This window comes from Taudactylus pleione, unplaced genomic scaffold (genome assembly GCF_031769625.1).
Source record: "Taudactylus pleione unplaced genomic scaffold, aTauple2 ptg000154l, whole genome shotgun sequence".
In the NCBI taxonomy this organism is placed as follows: Eukaryota; Metazoa; Chordata; class Amphibia; order Anura; family Myobatrachidae; genus Taudactylus; species Taudactylus pleione.
In genome coordinates, this window is record NW_028284556.1 from 34,854,163 (window position 1) to 34,868,308 (window position 14,146).

Here is a 14,146-nt window from a genome sequence, read left to right on the forward strand (position 1 = left end):
TAAATGTGTTGGTTTTGTTGTTAAATAAACAGATTTTTTTCCTATTGTTGTGAAGTGCTAAATCATAAGATTTTAATAATCTTTTTCCAGTGGCTGTCTACTAGGCATCTGGCCGCATTAAGAATTTGTCAGATAGATTATCAGTGTTTTTGTCCAGATCTTCATTAGTAAGACTTTTGGACACAGGTATTTATTTGAAAGTGGTGAGGAGGTTGGTAATGATATTTCAATATGTAGATATTTTGTGGTGGGTCAATTAAATATGGAAGATATAATTGTTTCTCCACAGCCCTTTCAGCATTCTTAAGCTGGCCACACACATAGCGATATTTTACCCGATGTTGCCGATTCCGACACATTGGAACAACAGATCGTGTAAAATATGGCCAAATTGAGAGTAAATTGTGAGTCCCCACTATTGATCACAATGCGATGCGCGTCCCCGCTGGTCGCACATCGCATCATCAGATCTGCAGTGCAGTAGGGCAGATCTGACAATCTGGGACACAATGCACTGGGAAAAAAAAATGTTAAGATGCAAGATAGATCTTAAGTCAGATTGGATGCTTTTTACTCCAAATCGTGTGTAGGAGCTGCCGGGGAGCTGCCAGGGGAAATCGCACACATCGTGGGATCGTGTGCAGATTGCTATGTGTTGTGGGCACCTTTAGAGTTTACTTTCCAGACAAACTGGATAACCTATCTGTACAACTGGGCTAAAGTTGCTTTTAGCATCTGTAAAGTCTGGAAATGGGAGAGTAACCAAGGCAAGTAGATTCATTTATTAGTACCACAACCAATATATGGACAGATTTTGCCAACTGACCTATACACTACTTGCCTAATTTTTTTCTCTACCCATCTGTGAGTTCCCGGAGAGGAGATACTGCACAGGTAGCAAGTGCAAACAGCCCTTCCCACATCACTAGGAAAGTGGACGGGAGTCAGGATTCTCCCAGGTCTGGACAGGTCCAATTTTATGGACTTGGGGATATAACAGAAAATTCTCTTTGTAGAGATTACTGTATCAATGAATCCTATATACCGCTAGGTATTTTATCATCTAGTTTTTTCTAGAGAAGTTGTAATTTCCCTTAGAAATTCATCAGTAGATGAGGGTATATGAGGAAGAGGAAGCTCCTCTGCTCTTTTGATTCATTTTAGTTATTAGTGTGGCTATAATAAGCTGTATTTTATGAGACTGCGAAACCATCAGTAACATTGCGTGCGCAATCACAGTTGCGATCGGTTATGAATCAGGCCCTCTGTATACATATTACTGATTTTATAATTTTTAAATACATGAATGGATAACTTTAATTATTGTTCTATTTTATTGTTATCATTTGTGATAATTTTTACTTATATGGGTCTTAAGCTGGGTGCACACTCTACGTTGTGTGTACCCAACGATGGAACAATGTAATGTAATGATGCATCACATGTGCCGTACAAATGACACGATCCAGTGTATGACGGCGCGATATATTATTACATGCTGCATGTAGCAGCATGGTGCCATCATTGCATCGTGCCATCTGCTGTGCAGAACAACAGAAGGGATGACATCATGAATGTTGTATCAGGCGTACACACTGCAGGATTCGTATAATATATTGTTCTGATCTGCGATGGAACGATATATATCGTGCAGCAGACTGTATAGTGTTACTCAGCTTAATGTATATAATAAGCAAGAAAGCGTGTCTGTTTGTCTGTCTTTTTGTCCTTTATGCACAGTCAGAGTTTTGGACCTAGCTCCACCATATTTGGCATGGTGGTGTAGTTTGACCAGGATTAAGTTTTTGCCCAGGTTTGAACTTCGTCAGGGCCACACACTGTCACACAAACGCCACTTACACTACACAGTAATGCCCCTAACACATTATACCACACAGTAATGCCCTTTACAGATTATGCCACATAGTAGTAGTGCCCCATTTATCACATTATTCCACACAATAGTAGTGCTCCTTACACATTATGTCTCCCCAGCAACTCACGTCCCCATGTCCCTCCAGCAGCCTCTCGCTTCCCCCTGTGTTCCATCAGAAACCAGCAGGTGTGGATTTGGGGCTGGGCCACCAGCTAATTACAGCTGATGCACCAGCGGGCAGTCACAGACATGGACATACAGCGCCGGCGCAGTTTGAATCTGATGCCGGATGCAAGCAAATCAGAGCTCGCGGACCGGCAGTCAATCAGGAGCTGCCACTGCTGATTGGCTGCCAGTCCGCGAGCTCTGATTGCCTTGCGACCTGCAGCGCTGTCTCTCCATGATTGCCTACCAGTGCGCCAGCTGTAATCAGCTGGTGGGCCGGCACCAAATCTATATTGCTGACACCTGGGCCCCCTGCGACGGCCGTGACTGGAGCAGCCCACCGTGTGTGCGTGATTGGATGCAGGGGAGGTGGCAGGCCACAGAGGTACCATAGCAGCTGCACCCCTTGCACCCCTTAGGCCACTGTTTGCAAGCATGTTAGTAAACAGTGGGGTCCTTTTCAGGATCAACGGAATGGGGTTATAGGCGAGAACAATGTAAGCAAATAAAGGCTGCAGGTGGACTTCAGGGTCCAGTCTTTAACCCGGCAACGCCGGGTATCCCAGCTAGTAGTCAATATGACCTGAAAAGAAAGATTCTCCTTTGCATCGGTAGAAAACATTTTTAGGGCAATGTATCAATAAAATATCGCAGGGCAGCTAAACTAGAGAGAGAAAAAGAGAGAGAGAAAGTGAAAAAAGGAAAGAGATATAAATTAGTAAAAATTAAGGGTTAAAATAGAGAAAAATGCTTCATTTAATATATATATATATATATATATATATATTTTTTTTTTTTTTTATTGCTCCCCACTATCACCATGCTGTTCTTGTAAAATGGGCGATAACAGGCTTTGGCTATAGCCACCGCTTGCAGTAGCTTTTGATGAATAACAAAAAGACCCCCCTATCTTCAGTGAAACCAGACATTTGTGTCAGAGATAGCGACTTTTGGCCCTTTATAAATAGACCCCTTAATACCTCAAATAAATGCCATTCCAGCCTTCATCCTGTACTAAAAGTGCAAAGACTTTGTAAATTGTAATCAAACTGACAAGGGAAATAAATGAGTCAGTATATGTCCAATAAGTTATTAGCTGTAGAGTTTTGCCTTTGAATAGATATAATGAATTAAACCTAAATCCAAAAGGAGAGTTTTTGCCAAGAGGTAGGGAAAATAAAATTTGGACCCAGGCAGCTGCGTCACACACAAGATTTGATCACTCCCGTCTAGGGTGCCAGGAGATTTGAGACAGATGTTGTCAGACACGCCGCATGCCTAAAACATTTCCAGGGGACGGGCTGCAGTGGGAGAGAGAGGGAAAGAGAGTGACTTAATAACGGCAGAAACAGCTGGATATGCGGTAGAGAACAGGAGCCTATTCTCCCCTAGGTGTACAGCCAGCCTCTTTGCATTACATCTGCCTGTCAGAGCTGGCTGTTTAAGCTGTCATGCAGTGTGCTGTACTTTTTTTTTTTTTTTTACACTTTCACTCTCCCTGTGAATAAAGTGCAGCATTGTGATTACTAATCCCACTCCGGTGACTTGACTTTAAATGTGGTCTTGGAATAGATCCCGGAGTTCTGTTTTCTAATCTTCCTACTCCTGTTTCAGAGACACCACTGGATACAGAGCAGAGATCACTGACAAGCTGCCTCACTTCTCTCTGATTTTTGTCTCTTTAATACAATTTTTTTCCATATTTGGCGAAGAAACCAATGGATACCAAGCTGATCTGTCTATTTCTCCTTTTCTCTGTGCCTCCCCTGGCAGTGGGAAACCAGACAGGGCGCATCAAGGTGGTCTTCACACCCAGCATTTGCAAAGTGACCTGTACCAAGGGCCGCTGTCATAACAACTGTGAGAAGGGAAATACAACCACGCTTATTAGTGAAAATGGTCACGCTGCTGACACGCTGACTTCCAGTAACTTCAGAGTAGGTAAGTACAGTAGTAGATGTCACTAGATATGTTTTTTTTTCTTATTCCTATGCAAATAGTAGAATACACAATGGTGGCTGTTTACTAACAAAGTGCAAATGTGCCCTATTCCATAGCAACCAGTCAAACTTTCCTGTTATTAGGTGTTACTATGAAAGTGTAAGTGTGCAGTAACTGATGGCAACTAATTAACAGTTACCTTTTATCAGTCAAGTGCAAGTTTGATAATGGAAGCAGTTGTCTAATTTGATACTTTAGGATATAGCTGATTGCACTTTGTTAGTAAATAACGTCACAGATAGCGCTCACATTAAAATAAGCAAAAGTGCATTTAATTTTTGCTGACTCACATTTTCTTCATTCATTTCTTTTAATGAAACTGTACTCCGTCAAAATAAAACAAACATACTGTGCCATTCATTCAGAAGTAGCACGCACTTGAAACATTGAAATATTTAAACATTAACATTACTTTTCAAGGCATTTATCACTGGATATTCTAAACACATTTCTTGCATTTGCAGGCCCATTCATTTTCCATGTAACCGAAGTGTGTTATATCACTAGAAGCTTCAAAGTGTGCACATTTCAGAAATTAAACAAAAGTTCATTTATAATGATGAGAAATAAAGGTGTTGGGTTGGGAGTGTTACATTAACTGATATTATTTTTTTTTGCTTATTCATTTTGCATTTAAGCTGCCGTCGCTGTTACATAGTACAGTTACAGCTCTTCTTACCATCTGCTTTCTACCATTTAGATAGAACAGACATGGCATATTTATATCTACTATAAATATGATCATGTACATGTCTAGCTGAATTATTGGTGTAATATATTTGCATATATCAATGAACTATACTGAAATCAACAGCCACAGGTGTGGGCACAGAGACTTACGCCAATGCCAAAACCATAAGGCTTTTTGCTACACAGCTATTCACTTTTCCATGATTCATGACCAGAATTGTTTTTACTTGTTTTATGGGTTCTCTGCTTTAGAAATGACTCAGTCTGTTTTACTTTATGTCCACTGTAGTGATGCTGTGGTTCAGCACATTAATTGTCCTTATGGCCTTGGTTGGCTACCTAAACTTATATCAAGAACAGCATTGCTGCAAAATGTCAGTAGCAGATGCAGTGGCAGATGGAGCCATAGCTATCCTGTCTAATTTAGTATATCTGATTGGTTCTTTTTGGCTATGGCACCTTTTATTTTTTGTACGTTTCCAAGGGTTTCTTTTTTTATTTTTACTGAAGTTAAATTTGTTTGCTGGAAATTAGATTCTTACTGCACAGGGTAAGTCAGAATAGGTTCCTATTTCATAAAGCTCTGCTGTAAGTATTCATGTACGAGATGCATACAATGCAGCTGATTCAGCGGCAGTGTCTGTATCTATTGGTGGACGCCCATCTGTGACTTTATGCAAATGCCGCTACAAGGTCCTTCCCTGGTGTACATCTATGCGTCAGAGTGTGCAGTACCTGAGATGCCCATTGTCAGCGTCCATACACACTGTAATACAGATTGTTATTATCAGACGTACCATTGGTTGCACCATTGAAACTTGCACCAGCCCTATGGCAGGTGCAGTTTCTCCACCCGTATATTGCCTCCTATGTAAATGGTTGAGCATCTGTGTGTACAACCATGTCCCCAGGGCCGTAGAGAGCGCCACCGGACCCCGGTAAGGAAGGGGCATGGCCTAATCCTGGGAGGCGTGGCCACGCTCCCTTTAAGTACAGGAGAAAAACCACAAACATGCTTTGCGGCGCTGCGCGCCGGGGAGGGTGTGCTGTGAGCCCCTCAGCCCGGTGCATAGCCAGAGGGGGGCGCTTTCAGTATGATCGATCCCCCCCCTCAGGCAGAGGAGATTGCTGTGGCTGCTGCATAGCAGCCGCTAGCAATCTCCCACGTGCAGGTGGGTCAGATTTAAAATTTGCAGAGGCAGCACAGATGGTGTAATGGTTAGCATTACTGCCTCACAGCACTGAGGTTGTGGGTTCAATTCCTACTATGGTCCTAACTGTGTGGAGTTTGTATATTCTCCTTGTGCTTGCGTGGGTTTCCTCCGGGTACTCCAGTTTCCTCCCATGCTCCAAAAATATACTGGTGGGTTAACTGACTCCCAACAAAATTAACCCTAGTATATATGTGTGTGTGCCTACGATAGGAAATATAAATTGTAAGCTCCACTGGGGTAGAGATTGATGTGAATGGCCAAATATTCTCTGTAAAGCACTGCGGAATATGTGTGCGCTATATAAATAACTGGTAATAATAGAGAGTAGGGGTGTGCCCAAACTGAAATCTAAATTGCAGTGTAAAAATAAAGCTCTGCAACTTTTGTGGGCTACATACAAAAGCAGAACGTATTTACCCCACTTTCAAACAAACTGTATATAATTGCACCCAGGGCCAGATTAACAATGGGGCGGATGGAGCTACAGCTCCAGGCCTCCACATAAAAATAGGCCCATTGTCATGACAATATGATGGTGACTGGCCATCTGCTCTCCACACGGTCAGCCATAAATCATAAGTAGTAAATTTGTATTTCTATTTACCTCACAAAATGAAGGTTTTTTTTCCTTTTACATATTTAGGGAGACATTGGAGCAGAGAGTATAGGAGGTACACGCCCACATGGCACTGGCCACACCCACAGCACTGGTCACGCCTCCTCTACTTCTCACAATAGACCCTTTGGTCATTTTCAGCTCCAGGCCCATGTGGCCATAAATCCGGCCCTGATTGCACCCCTTGCATTGCAACATAGCTTGTCCAGGTGCACAATTACTTGCTTTATCTTACTCTATTCCCAAACCTGAATTAGCCCACAGTGGGGATGTACGGTGTGGCTTAAGGCTCAGACACAGTGTTTCCCCTGCCATGCCGTGATCAATATTGTTAACGACATTGAGCATACACACTGAACGATAACGGTAACGATATCGTTCAGTGACGGCACCCTCCTTCATCCCTTCATCACCATATCGTCAGGTTGCCCTGCAAGTACGGGCGATGAAAGACATTGTTAACAATCCGTGGGAGCGCGCATCATTTGCGATGTCTTGCATACACACTGTACAATATTGAACGCGATGAACGATAACAATATCGTCTAGTGTGCATGTGGCATAAGACACATGTGCAGTAGCATATGCATCTGACATCGGCAGTGCGCCCACCTCTCAATTAGCCCCAATATGTGCATCTATGTCTATGCTTCACTTTATTAAAGCAATTTGGAAATATGTGTCCCGATAAAAGTGATCTCTTGGCCTTTTTTTCCCTTGAAAATTGATTTAATATATCCAAGGGGACATTTGTTTTAATTTACGTGCCATTCTTTTTTGTAAATTTATATAATTCATGTTTCTTCCTAGTTGGTCATTATTTAAAACTTATGGTGCATACACACGGTCAGATTTTCCTTCACATTTATACAATAACGATTTTAAAAATCGTTCATATCTGAAAGAAAATCTGACATGTGTCCCTGTAAGCGTTTCCCGTGTGTCAGATAACGATATCTGACATCTGATGTGTTTGCAGTCAGATTTTGACGATTTCAATCATTTTAATACTGTAAAAAATCGTTCGCAGTTCATGAAATTGTTGGTAAAATCGTTCAAATTGTTCGTCGTTTATAGTTCGTAGTTCATCGTTCATCGTTCGTTGTTTGTCTGACAGATCTGACCGTGTGTATGCACCAATAGTAATTAGCTCTGTGTTTTACGGTGTGAATAGTTATTTCTATCTCTGAATGGATTGGCAAGCTTGTCTCCTTTATTTCTTTGATTAGGGATAAGAAATCTCTGAGTGTAGTAGGAGAGAAGTCGCCTTATTAGGATTCAGATACTGAGTGGTGTCCTGGAGGAATCAGCTCATCTTTCTCCTAATTGTATTGTGTTTCTTTCCAATGTCTTTTTGCCTTTAAGCATTGCTGCTGGAAGATTTGCCCTGGACAGTAACTTCTGCAATTTGTTATTAATACCCCTTTTACACCGGAGCTAAAACCTGGGTTATTGCAGGGTTAACCCGGGCAGCTCCTTGGTGTAAAAGGGGTGAGGGTTGGATTGCCGGGTCAAGTGACCCGGCAATCCAACCCAGGTAAATAGCAGGGTTTAACACAGGCGTAGCCCGTGAAACCCTGCTGTGTGTACGGCGCACTCCGGGTCTTGATGACCTGCAGTGCGCCGCAAGCCGGCCGATTGGTCTGGCTTCAGTGGCGCTTGGAGATGATGTCATCTCCAAGCATCCACTTTCACGCCGGAAAAGCCGGGTCTATGCAGACCCGACTGCGGTGTGAGCGGAGCCGACTCGGGAATATCCCGAGTCGGCGCCGGCTAAATTCCGGGTCTGATCTGGATAATAACCCTGTTCCAACTCCGGGACAGACCCGGAATTTTGGTGGAAAAGGGGTATTAGTTAGTTACATTTTTAATAGCTAAAGCAGATCCGCTCAGTGCTTGCTGCAGTGTTTGCGGCTGGTCAGACATGACTTTGAGGCTGCATGACTGCCCGATGTGTGTCAATATTACCAATGTTTACGCTGTTGCACGTCGTCGGACGGATATAAGAAGACAGCAGGGGGCGTCCCTATGCTCGGGTTAGCTTTGGAAGGCAAAGCATATTTTAGCAGCTGCAATCCATAACAGATCACAGTTGCGATGCATTAGCGTACATCTCTCAATCAGGCGTTCTGTCTGCAGAAGGTGTTTGGGATCACCTGCAGTCCTCTCAATTGCCCGCCTCTCAATTAGTCCCAATATGTGCATCTATGTCTATGCTTCATTTTATTAAAGCAATTTGGAAATATGTGTCCCGATAAAAGTGATCTTTTGGCCTTTTTTTCCCTTAAAATTGATTTAATATATCCAAAGGGGACATTTGTTTTAATTTAAGTGCCATTCTTTTTTGTAAATTTATATAATTCATGTTTCTTCCTAGGTGGTCATTATTTAAATCTTATGGTGCATACACACGGTCAGATTTTCCTTCAGATTTGTACAATAACGATTTTAAAAATCGGTCAATCGTTCATATCTGAAAGAAAATCTGACATGTGTCTCTGCAACGATGAACAATGCGCATTCCCGTTTGTCAGATAATTGAGCTGTGGGCATGCAGTATAACTAGCTTCTACTTCAATGCTATCTGGGCATGATTCAGAGCCGGACGCTCATTCAGAGCACTCGCTCTGAACCAGGGCGGCATTTTTTTTTGTGAGCCTGTCTCCTGGCCGCTCGCTAAGCTGTGGGTGACCACCCACAGCTTTTTGCGAGCGGCCAGGTGATGGTCGGGCTTGCGACGAGACCCTTGTGGTAGAGTCTCGTCCATCGCAAGCCCCAGTGAGCTTCCTGCTGTAATAGAGCCGGAAGCTCACTACTGAAGCCACCCCCAAATGGCAGGCGTTCCTTCGGGAATGCCTCCGTTTGGCCAGCCACCCCCAAAATTGACAGCCAATGATAATCATTGTTGTATCATCACAAAACATAAATAATATGTAACCATAAGTTATAAAGGATATGCTTAGTAGATGGCTATCTTAATACTGATGTTACTCTGAAAGGTTATAGTTATGGTTATAGGACATGTTATTTATCACTGGGCCTGATTCAGAGATGAGAGATTCTGTATTCCTGCGCACTGGATTATATCTGACGGGGTATGCGGCACATAGATATGAGGGTGCCAATCCCTCTGGGGTTAAATACAATACACAATAATAATCTAATGCGCTCCCCCTGGTGCTGTACTGGTGTTGTCTACTGTTTTTTAAGGAGTATATGACTGATGATTCTCGAGTAATATGTACAACACAGTGGGCGTAATACCATGTGACGTAGTGATGTGTCATACACACTATGGACTAGAGATAGTGAAAGTACACAGCATTTAATGTAGTAAAACAATCACAACAAAATAAAATAGGTTATACTGTTTCTAGTCAAAGTCACAATGGGGGTAACTAAAATATGGGTACAGTAATATGGAAGGTGAATCCCATGCACGTGATAAGTAAACTGGTAACGTGGTTATGCTGTTATAGTAGAGGAAGTCAACAGGTGGCGTCCCAACCGGAGTTGATCCTTTTTAGTCACTTCTTCAACAAGTGAAGCGATGGGTATAAAGAGGATGATCGCACTGTGTGGGGTAACACAAGTGCGGGGGTACCTGTATGTTGGAGTCTCTGTTTCAGGCTGTCAGGAGTTCGCCGGGTTTGTCTCCAGGGACGCAACAAGCTTGGTCACACTTGGTCCTGGTGGTTCGCTTAGCGTCAACCTGGAGTGTAGCTCCGTGGTTGGTACAGCAGGTTTTGCAGTATTGCCGGTGGGGGGTGAGCCGCGTTACTGCTGTGCCTTCCTCTCCTTCTCTCGTCCTGAGTGGAACAGTCTCCTCTGCATTGCAGCGCTGATCGTCCGACTCCTATGTTCTTCCGGGTAGAGCGTGCTCTAGGGGCAGGTAGTGGTCACGTGATTCGGAATTCAGGGAAATTTCAGTATCATGCAGGAGATTGAGTGTGGGTTCAAACGCGTTTCGGCCCTTTAGGCCTTCCTCTGGGGGTATGTTAGCATATGTGCTGGTTCCTGCTTGTATTTATAGCAGAGTTACCTACCTTTAAAGATCTCTTCCCGGGAGAAGCCCGGGTAAGAGAAGCAGGAGGGAGGCAATGGGGGGCGGGGCCTGACGATTCGCATCATTAAGCCCCGCCCTCTCGCGGTAAATTGCCACGATTGGCTATAATTTGCATAGGGGCCGGGGCCAAATGACGTGATTCATGTAGAATCACGTTTTAAGCCCCGCCCCCTACACAGAGACCCGCGATCGGCGCGGGTATTCTCCTCATTCTGCCCTCTTCACTAGGAAGTGAGCAGAATGCGGGAGAAATGCCTACCCTTCCGGGGGTGTGGGGGGTTACCCGAAAAATCGTGAGCCTCCCGCGAAAACCGGGAGGGTAGGCATGTATGATTTATAGGGACAGGTAACCTTTGATTGGTTCTTGTTGTCATCTATCCAGCATTGTTGTTCCAAATGGTCTTTCAAAGTGGCCATTTTGTTGAAGATGTTCAGCATGGAACAGGTTAATCAGCCATTTTGGGTGGGATATTCTTGATGGAATTTTTTTTTTTTTAAGCAACATTTCTCATTGTCCTCATGTATTAAGTATTCAATAGTATTGATATTCAATAGTCTGCATACCTAATGATGGTCTTAATCTGTCTCTTGTATAGACAGGGATATTGTTCGAATTAAATGATGATATAGATGCAGTAGTGGGTGGAACATCACTAGATTAAAGTACATCATTAGATACAGTAGGCAACACCAGTACAGCACCAGGGGGAGCGCATTAGATTATTATTGTGTACTGATTCAGAGATGCTAGCTAATGCGATCGCAGCTGCAATTTCATACGCAACACAGCTGCGAAAATATGCTAATGTCTGCAAATATCACCTGAGCATAAATATGCGTACTGCTGCCTTCTTACCTGCGTGTAAGGACCCATACCTTTGTAAATATAGGTGCCATCGATGAACATCGGCGGCCATCTTGCCCTTGCAGCATGTCTGACCATCCTCAGACTCGGGAGCTCTCCTTTCATGCTGCGTAGACCCTCGCAGTGGCTAATTTATGCACGTCCATGTGACAGCTTTTAAACGTCAGGCTCATCTGCGTTTTTCTGACCACTGCGCCGTCACCAGCCCCAAACGCTGACAACCTGTCAAGTCACTGTTCAATGTATTCCGAAGTGCCTCCGTAAACGTCATTGCGTTCATCTCTAACTCATCCCCCCTATGTAGTAAGATTGGGCATTGGGTAATCATTTCTCTTCAGTTGTTGTTGTTGTACTACATGTCCCAGTTTTTCAATCAATATTGAATCCTTAGGATGTCCGTTAGTTGTCTGGAACTAAATTCACCTTACCTGTATGAGTTTTGCAGATTTTCAAATACTAATATAAAGAATGATGGGCGTTGGGCACAGTTGTACAAAGATTGGTGCGGCAAGTGGAATTCTATACAATAAGTAAGCCGTCATTGATTTATATAATTTTGGAAAGTGGAAAATTAAAGTCCTTATCGCACCCATCATGTTTACATTTATTTGTCTTTGGTCTTTCCCTGCATTGCTATTTCACTGCTCTTTGAAATATGTAGAGGATTTATCTAGCAGTGAAGGTATTTACCTGTCACAACTTGTAACCACTTTTTGTGTGCTGGAAGTGAACCAGATGCTCTTACCTGGGGCAACGCTATCATTTTAATAATGCTAGTATGACACAGAGATAACTTTGATGCAAACTTTTATTGTTTAGAATAGTGTGAATGTTGGGCTATACAGCATACAGTATGTTTCTATGAAGCTAATTTATGCAATTGACTTGAATTAGTAATATAATGAAAAGGCAGGAAAAGCACAGACTTCACTGACTCATGCTGTAAACTTTCATATATAAGTTACTACTGCATAGAACTGTGTGTGAAATGCATGTAACAGCTGTTGCATACCAGGCAAATGCCATTTTAAAGACGTTGGGCCTGTTTCTGGGTCGCACAAATCCGTGGCTGCTTTTCCATACGTCCATCGGGGGCTACTTACTTTTTATGCTGATGCAAGAATCCGCCTATGTATGCCAAAGATCCATCTGTCTGTATGTAGAAGCTTGTCCCGCTTAATGTTTTTACGTCTGCAGACGCAACCGCCATCATTAGTATATGTACCCATTCTGGGTGCAAAAGATCTGTCTGAAACAGGTGTCCGATTTCCGTCCTCATGCCGAAATTGAGCATGGAAGCCAGCTTACTTATCCACTACACATTGGCTTATCTATAATGGGTGCTTGGTATGCAGTGTACACGGACCCCTGTGTCCAGTGGGGCCCACAACGCACGCCGTGCACCCATAACTATACTGACCTCTCTGGAGTCCCACGTCATTCAGCAGAAATCACTGGGAAAATGGCGCAACTGCCATTTTCCCTGTGATTTGCTCATGCGCAATAGAGATGTCTCCAGGAATGAGGCACTGACACCAGTCTACTTTGCTGCCAGAGAGGAGGGGTCCCACATGGAGCTTGCACATGGGCCCTCTCTGCTCATAATCCACTTCTGACACTACACTTCATTGACGATCCCCGAGATGGAATAGTTACCGCTGCAAAAGTCCATTTTACAGAAAGCAGGGTTAGTGGTACAAACAGGACTGCCATTAGGGGGGAACTGCCGGGACTCTAGTACTGGGCCAGACACTCAGATAGAGAAGGGGGCCCGCCCGTTCCTAACCCCCGCCCGCTCTTTCTTCTGTTCCTACCATTCACTCACCAGCCACTGGTACCCCCGTGCAATTGCAGTGACAGCGGGCCTGCTGCCTTGTACTGCCACGGCCCATGGTCGCCACTGTGCAATAAAGTTTCTCTTTTTTTTGAGAGCCGGGCCAGCGCACGCGTGTCATGCCGCTGAAAGGGAGAGGAGGAGCCGCGGCCCGCGGCATGTGAGGAGCGTCCATAACAGCCAGAAGAGAAGGTAAGTGTCATGACACGCGGGGGCTGGCTGGCAGAGACATAAGGGGGACAGGCGGTAGAGATATTAGGGGGACAGGCTGACAGAGACATAAGGGGGGGCAGGCTGGCAGAGACTTAAGGGGGGCAGGCTGGCAGAGACATAAGGGGGGGCAGGCTGGCAGAGACATAAGGGGACAGGCTGGCAGAGACATAAGGGGGTTGGCTGGCAGAGGCATAAGGGAGGGGAAGGCTGGCAGAGGCATAAGGGGGCAGGCTGGCAGAGACATAAGGGGGGGCAGGCTGGCAGAGACATAAGGAGGCAGGCTGGCAGAGACATAAGGGGGGGCAGGCTGGCGGAGACAGAAGGGGGACTGGCTGGTACTGGAGAGATGCTGCGGGCTGGAGTTGCAGAAACATCGGGGAAGAGGGAGCCCTGACAGTTTTGTCAGCCCTGGCCCCCACAATTTCTGATGGCAGCCCTGGGTACAGATCAGCGAATTCAGATGCATTGAGGAGTCTGGATTTTGGCCCCTACCCACTTGAATCAAAATAGCATTTCTACTTCAGGGTCCATAGGGTATCCACAGGATACCTTGGGGTATAGGTGTGACGTCAGTCGCTGGGCACCATAGAGTTAAGCTTTTCAGCC

General features: G+C 44.4%; 1 protein-coding gene across 6 annotated transcripts in view; it reads left to right on the forward strand.

Moving 5' to 3' along the window:
* Positions 1-14,146, forward strand: part of LTBP1 (latent transforming growth factor beta binding protein 1) — a 514,666-nt gene that overhangs the window by 257,117 nt on the left and 243,403 nt on the right. For 4 of the 6 annotated variants that reach the window (XM_088474432.1, XM_088474435.1, XM_088474434.1 and 1 more), the window contains exon 5: positions 3,815-3,982. The exons of the other annotated variants lie outside the window; for them this stretch is intronic. In XM_088474432.1, the coding sequence (XP_088330558.1) occupies positions 3,815-3,982 (168 nt within the window). The remainder of the gene's footprint in view (positions 1-3,814; positions 3,983-14,146) is intronic. 6 annotated transcript variants of the gene reach the window in all.